This window comes from Salvelinus sp. IW2-2015, linkage group LG1, assembly GCF_002910315.2.
Source record: "Salvelinus sp. IW2-2015 linkage group LG1, ASM291031v2, whole genome shotgun sequence".
Lineage (NCBI taxonomy): Eukaryota > Metazoa > Chordata > Actinopteri > Salmoniformes > Salmonidae > Salvelinus > Salvelinus sp. IW2-2015.
The window spans coordinates 38,354,937-38,363,190 of record NC_036838.1 but is presented as its reverse complement, the minus strand read 5'-3'; the positions used below and the strand labels follow the sequence as shown (position 1 = coordinate 38,363,190).

General features: G+C 41.2%; 1 protein-coding gene across 1 annotated transcript in view; it reads left to right on the top strand.

Annotated features, from left to right (window-relative positions):
* Window positions 1–5,895: 5,895 nt before the first annotated feature.
* LOC111967143 (S-adenosylhomocysteine hydrolase-like protein 1) overlaps window positions 5,896–8,254 on the top strand; it is a 63,408-nt gene continuing 61,049 nt past the window's right edge. Inside the window, exon 1 of the mRNA XM_023992014.2 lies at window positions 5,896–6,334. Coding sequence (XP_023847782.1) covers window positions 6,146–6,334 — 189 coding nt within the window. The 5' untranslated portion in view covers window positions 5,896–6,145. The remainder of the gene's footprint in view (window positions 6,335–8,254) is intronic.

The window sequence follows — 8,254 nt, the reverse complement described above, 5'->3', positions numbered from 1 at the left end:
GTGTCTTGAGATTCATCTCGGTGTACCTAAATTGGCAGTCAGGTCTACCTCTGGCAGCACATGCGAGGGCTTGCGGCCCCCAAGAAATGACCTTAGGCCACACCTATGACTGACCACCAGCCCAACCGGTCATTGCTGGGGATCATCGTCTTTTTGGCCAGGCACGTTTGTGCAGATCGAAGCTCTCTTCAGAAGGCATCACGGCTGTCCTCTCAGGACTCGTGGTTACACAGTTCTGTCACAAAATGTGCGTCATCGACGTGATGAAGACTGCTTTGCATCTGTGAAGAGCCAGGGCGCCAGTTGGCAAATTTGCCGAATCTTGGGTGTTCTCTGGCGAAATGCCGAAATGTTCCTGCACGGGTGTTGGGCTGTAAGCACGAAACCCCCACCTGTGGACGTCGGGCCCTCATACCACCATTTATGGAGTCTGTTCTTGACTGTTTGAGCAGACACATGCAACATTTTGTGGCTGCTGTGAGGATCATTTTGCAGGGCTCTGGCAGTGCTCCTCCTGCTCCTCCTGTGCACAAAAGGCGAGAGGTAGCGGTCCTGCTGCTGGCGGTTGTTGCCTCCTACGGGCCTCACTCCACGTCTCTGATGTACTGGCCTGTCTCCTGGGTAGCGCCTCCTCCATGCTCTGGACACTACGCTGACAGACACAGCAAACCTTTCTTGCACAGCTCGCATTGATGTGCCATCCTGGATGAGCTGCACTACCGTGAGCCACTTGTGTGGGTTGTAGACTCCGTCTCATGCTACCACTAGAGTGAAAGCACCGCCAGCATTCAAAAGTGACCAAACATCAGCCAGGAAGCATAGGAACTGAGAAGTGGTCTGTGGTCACACCTGCAGAACACTCCTTTATTGGGGGTGTCTTGCTAATTGCCTATAATTTCCACCTGTTGTCTATCCATTTGGACAACAGCATGTGAAATGTATTGTCAATAGCTTGTTGCTTCCTAAAGTGGACAGTTTGATTTCACAGAAGTGTGATTGACTTGGAGTTACATTGTGTTGTTTAAGTGTTCCTTTATTTTTTTGAGCAGTGTATTTTATTGTACTGTAAGTGGCTATGGATTTATTGTTACAGGGAGTGTTATTTTGTTTCGTCGTGCATCGGATAGTTCAAAGAGAGAGCGACACAAGGATGCGCTCCTATCATTTTACATTGAGTTAATTAGATTTGAATCTGGCTTTTTCCTGTCTTTTATTTTTAACTAGCAAAGTGCAAAGAAATGTTAATTCAGGTTAGACGTGAGTTTCTGCTTGCATTTGGTTAAAGGTTGTTTATACTTTGAGAACTTGTTACAAGCTCCTACAGTTTGAAGTCGGAAGTTTACATACACTTAGGTTGGAGTCATTAAAACTCGTTATTCAACCACTCCACAAATTTCTTGTTAACAAACTATAGTTTTGGCAAGTCGGTTAGGACATCTACTTGTGCATGACACAAGTAATTTTTCAACAATTGTTCACAGACAGATTATTTCACTTTTAATTGACTATCACAATTCCAGTGGCTAGAGTTTACATACATTAAGTTGACTGTGCATTTAAACAGTTTGAAAATTCCAGAAAATGATGTCATGGCTTTAGAATCTTCTGGATAGGCTAATTGACATCATTTGAGTCAATTGGAGGTGTACCTGTGGATGTATTTTAAGGCCTATCTTCAAACTCAGTGCCTCTTTGCTTGACATCATGGGAAATTAAAGAAATCAGCCCTCAGAAAATAAATTGTAGACCTCCACAAGTCTGGTTCATCCTTGGGAGCAATTTCCAAATGCCTGAAGGTACCACGTTCATCTGTACAAACAATAGTATGAACGTATAAACACCATGGGACCACGCAGTCGTCATACCGCTCAGGAAGGAGACGCGTTCTGTCTCCTAGAAATGAACGTACTTTGGTGCGAAAAGTGCAAATCAATCCCAGAACAACAGCAAAGGACCTTATGAAGGTGCTGGAGGAAACATGCACAAAAGCATCTATATCCACAGTAAAACAAGTTCTATATCGACATAACCTGAAAGGCTGCTCAGCAAGGAAGAAGCCACTGCTCCAAAATCGCCATAAAAAAGCCAGACTACGGATTGCAACTGCACATGGGGACAAAGATTGTACTTTTTTGAGAAATGTCCTCTGGTCTGATGAAACAAAAATAGAACTGTTTGGCCATAATGACCATCATTATGTTTGGAGGAAAAAGGGGGAGGCTTGCAAGCCGAAGAACACCATCCCAACCGTGAAGCACGGGGGTGGCATCATCATGTTGTGGGGGTGCTTTGCTGCAAGAGGGAATAGTGCACTTCACAAAATAGAGGGCATCATGAGGCAGGAAAATTATGTGGATATATTGAAGCAACATCAGTCAGGAAGTTAAAGCCTGATTGCAAATGGGTCTTCCAAATGGACAATGACCCTAAGCATACTTCCAAAGTTGTGGCAAAATGGCTTAAGGACAACAAAGTCAAGGTATTGGAGTGGCCATCACAAAGCCCTGACCTCAATCCTATAGAAAATTTGTGGGCAGACCTGAAAAAGCATGTGTGAGGAAGAAAGCCTACAAACCTGACTCAGTTACACCAGCTCTGTCAGGAGCAATGGGCCAAAATTCACCCAACTTATTGTGGGAAGCTTGTGGAAGGCTACCCGAAATGTTTGACCCAAATTAAACAATTTAATGGCAATGCTACCAAATAATAATTGAGTGTATGTAAACTTCTGACCCAGCTGAAATAAATCATTCTCTCTACTATTATTCTGACATTTCACATTCTTAAAATAAAGTGGTGATCCTAACTGACCTAAGACTGGGAATTTTTACTAAGATTAAATGTCCGGAATTGTGAAAATGCATTTGGCTAAGGTGTATGTAAACTTCCGACTTCAACTGTATGTGTATCAGACACACATCGTGTTTTCTCTTAGAAACTATTCTGAACTGAAGAAATGTGTTACCACGTTGTTTTATCCTATTGGTGATAGTCAATTACTCTGTGTTATTCTGTAATGTATAATGTACACTGTAATTGTTTGTGTCAATTCTTTCATTATTAGTTAAAATATTAGTTAAATAGAGTAGCTGCATTCCTCGTTTTACAGAGTAATTATTTGACTGCCTAAATGCTTCTAATTTAGAAGGTCTATTGGTAGTTGTTATTTACACTATCCTCATACTGTAGCATATTCTTGGATGCCACCTTGACATCTCTGATCTGCTTGCCTCAATGAATTAATGCTGGAACATTGGTCGCCAGGATTAGCTATTTGTATCTAGTCTCTTAATAATTGCATAACGGTGCAAGTTAAACATGTTCATTATAGTCATACTGAGTCAGTGATACAATGATTCGCAATCTTGCTAGATCCTCTTGAGACACACAGGGCCTGTTACATTTCTTTTGACAGAAAACCATGCAACCACCAATGGAATATAGGCCTACACTCAGAAAAAAAGGTGCTATCTACAACCTAAAAGGATTCTTCCACTGTCCTAATAGGAGAACCCTTTTTGGTTCCAGGTAGAAACCCTTCTGTGCCTAGGTAGAACCCTTTTGGGCTCCATTCCACAGAGGGTTCTACTTGGAACCAAAACTGGTTCTCCTTTGGTGACAGCAAAATAACTCTGTTGGAACCCCTTTCTCAAGTTTAGCCTGTAAGTTTACACCATTTCAGTCTGTACTCAATCATCTGCCCGGTATTCAAGATAACGCGCAACATAGTACCACCACCTTTAAAAGGTTTTCGTCAACCTCTGCTCAGACTTAAATAGCAGTGTTCCAAGAACCTCCACTATGGGTGACTGTAGTATCCTCAAACGGACAAAAATGAGACACAATGATTTTAGATCCCAATGGGTCTTTATTTTCATACTGTATGCTCCCACTCTCATCACGATCTCCCTTGCCATCTTCTCACGTCTTTTCTTGGATCTCCACACACACACACACACACACACACACACACACACACACACACACACACACACACACACACACACACACACACACACACACACAACTGTAGCATCTTGTTTACATTTCTCACGTTTTAGCCGTCCAGTTGAAGCCTTGGAAGGATCATGTTACAATGACATGGGCACAGGGGCATGTATGTACAGTCCTTTTCGTGTGGCACCAAATTAGTTGAACAGGAGAAGAGGATTTGGTTGCTTGTGGAGGGAGAGCAGTGTGGGTGGTGGGTAGAACAGCTGCAGTGACACTGATTGATTTCTCTTTCTCTGGCTCATCACTTCTTGAGACATTCAGTTTTCACTGAATGAAGTAGCCTACCCATCTCCATTTACAATTTCATGAATCAATTAAATAAATTATACTATAGCACATTCAAACATTCAATTACATTATTATTGTAGACTATAGGCTACTCCTGTATCTACCATGTACAATACCGTAATCATTGAATGAAGTAGCGTACCCATCCGCATTTACAATTGAATTTATCCATTAGATAAATAATACTAGCACATACAGTTACATTATTGTAGAATAGGCTACCCCTGTATCCAGACTATATTAGGATACCGTTATGATTTCGTTGGTCTTGTCAGGCATGATTTAAGGTCTTCGATCGAAGTTGTATGTTGTACCTCGTTTCCCTTCTTCATTGAAAAGTACTTATGCATCCCCCATTCAATTCAGCTCGAGTGTGAATGTGTAGGCCTAGTGACAGTGGAAAAATTGCACACAATGGCATGTCGAGGTAATGTATTACAATGTAAAATATGTATATCCTAAAGCAATACGTGTGTATATTTTCATGTACAATTGAATTCATCCATGAAATAAATAATACTAACACATAAAATTATGTTATTATTGTACACAGCCTACTTGACACAGTAAATCATATTGCCTATGTGCCTTCAACTCGTTAACAACAAAAATGTATTATTTTCAAATAAACCAAATTTGCTATATCAACACAGTAGGCCTAAATATTTCCTAGTGATATCACAACTTAAATATAGCCTACTTACTCCTCAATCGGATCAAAGACATCTTGGTAATTCTTCCCATCGTCTCTAAGGAAACTATCTGGGGCAGACACTCTCGAAAATTGCGTCTGCCGCTTGTAAAAAAACTAACAAATGAATGTCGCCCGCCGAGCTCTCAAATACCGTGCCAGTCTCTCACTTTATGAACGGCCACTGCTATCCAGATTCCTTGGGAGGTCCTTACCCTGAACCCTAAACTATAACCCGTAACTAACACTAAAATGAACCATTTTACATTTTTTGTTGATTGCGGAAGAGACATCCCAAGGTACCCGAATAGCACGGACCCTCTGGGAAAGCCTATGAACTTCTCTATTCGACTGAAAGCCACTGACACAACTCTTATTGGTTGTCTGATACTGGGAACTGGTAACAACACCGTCTGTGATTGGCTAACAACATTTAGATATGTATACAGCGAGATAAGATAAGATACCATCCCATGAGGAGTTGAGGGAAAGACAGATTACCTATAGATTGGACATAATATTTTCTAGGCCATTAGCGATAACAGGAAATACACAAGCCGTAGGCTACACTATAGTTCAAGGTGGCTACATCGGAATGTCGGCTTGCACAGGAAAATCAGTACATAACTAACATTTATGGTTGAGATATAATCAATATAAATATAAACTATGCACCTTATGACTTTCAATAACATGCAGGCGTCACGCAGAGGTTAGCCACAGGGTGGTACTGTTGCCTAGGTTTATTAACACGCATGCGTCACGCAGACGTTAGTAAGGCGTTGGTCTCATGTCATGCCAGTTAGACGTTCAATGGTAGGCTACAGTCACACGTGGTACGGTTGCCTAGGCTTAATTTTGGCTCATATCACCCCCCATAGCGCACATTTTCAGGTGACGGCTATGCAAAAAGTCTACAGCTTGGTGCACGCGAAGGAACTGCGCAAGCAACCAGCCGTTTTATGACAGCAATTGCTACACTAGTTTGTAAAGATAAAATGACCAACTGATATACCAAATGGTTTCTTCAGCTGCACAAATAATTCCCTCTTCCTCAAAATAACGAACAGTTGGCAGCAACACTAATTCTGTAGCTAACTAGCTACTACCACGTTCTAACTAATTTGTTGCACGTTTTCATTATTTATCGCAATGTCGGACACTTTAGGGGACGGAAAGTTGGAGCTGAAACAAGCCAGCAAAGAAGTAAAGGAGAGCGAGAACGTGGCGGAAAAATACTCAGCCATGACAGTGAGCAAGAACAGCGAAATTGTCATGGGTGAACTGTCAGTGTCGTCCGCTGCGTTTAGTGCGGTCCCTGCTCACAAACCTGTCAAAAAGGTAAGACACATTAGCTATGTACGTATGTGTTTATTTTGCTACTTTTCTTATCTTCACATCATGTCCCATTCAGGATGTCCCATCTAAACATAACGTAATTCAATTATATTACTGACCTCGTTAGTAGCTTCTGTAATCCAACCATTTATTCTCAATGCATTTATAGTACTATTGCAGGTGTACACTTGGTGCAGTAATTTACGGTCTATGTCTGTCACCAACCCCCATAACCAGTGGTGATTTTGGCATGTACATCTTGGTGGGGAAAACACGTTTTTTAGATGCATGCCAGCAAAGCCACTACACACAACACTAAACAATACATTAATTGCACTATAACGGTGACAAACGGTGCCCACAAACGTTGGGGCCTACATAAATCTGCCCCTACAGCAGAGCTTTCTTTTCAACACCATGGAGTGAATCCTTACCACTGCTACATCTGGCTATCAGCGGAGCCTTGTCTTAGTGTATTAAGCCTCATTTACTTCCTTTTTGCTTAAACAAATGTTGTTTCTACTGACAATTGAGCTGTACAAACAATGGTATACGGGAATAATGAGCAGATTAGAGGGATTCCGTAATTTCGATTAAGACATTAATGATTGAGCAAGGACGGATGTAGTCAGTATAACTTTTTGTTCAGCACGTTTGAAATGTACAGCTACAGAATTCAGAACATGGGCCGTTCTTACGGTATTCTCCCTGTACACCAAGTCAGAACCATAGGATAAATAAAGGGGACATATAAACAGACAATGAAAGCTCTTACAATATTCAATGCTTACATTTTTCTAAAACAGGATATAGGCGATGCACCACCAACAGTAGGCTAAGTTATGAGGGGGAAAGGGACCAAATTATTAAGGTGAGGCACATGGGCTTCTAACAACTTACTACACAACATACTAGATGTCGACCGATTAGGATTTTTCAATGCCGATACCGATTATTGGAGGACCAAAAAAAGTCGATACCGATTAATCGGACGATTTTATATTTTTATTTATTTATTTGTAATAATGACAATTACAACAATACTGAATGAACACTTTTATTTTAACTTAATATAATACATCAATAAAATCAATTTAGCCTCGAATAAATAATGAAACATGTTCAATTTGGTTTAAATAATGCAAAAACAGAGTGTTGGAGAAGAAAGTAAAAGTGCAATATGTGCCATGTAAAAAAGCTAACTTTCAGACACAAGGCCAATGGGAACATGCACTGGCTTAAGCAGGGGGACCTTGCGTGCGCTGCAGGATTTAAATCCATGACGCGTAGTGTGTTACTAATGGTTTTCTTTGAGACTGTGGTCCCAGCTCCTTCAGGTCATTGACCAGTCCTGCCGTTGTGTATCTGGGCTATCCTTCTTCTTTCCTCTATGATCATTGATGCCCACCGCAGGTGAAATCTTGCCATGGAGCCCCAGACTGAGGGGTGATGACCGATCATCTTGAAACTTCTTCCCAGTTTTCGTAATTAATTGCGCCAACAGTTGTATGTCCTTCTCACCAAGCTGCTTTGCCTATTGTCCTGCTAGCCCATCCCAGCCTTGTGCAGGTCATCTACAATTTTATCCCTGGATGCCCTACACACTAGCTCTGCTGGTCTGGCCATGTGGAGGCTTGGAATCTGTTTATTGAGTGTGTGGACAGTCTTTTATACAGGTAACAAGTTCAAACAGGTGCAGTTAATACAGGTAATGAGTGTGAGAACAGAGGCTTCTTAAAGAAAAACTAACAGGTCTGTGAGAGAGCCGGAATTCTACTGCTATTGTGCTGATGGTGATCAAATACTTATGTCATGCAATAAAATGCAAATAATTACTTAAAAATCATACAATGTGATTTTCTGGATTTTTGTTTATAGATTCCGTCCTCAAGTTGAGTTACCTTTTGAAAAATAAAATACAGA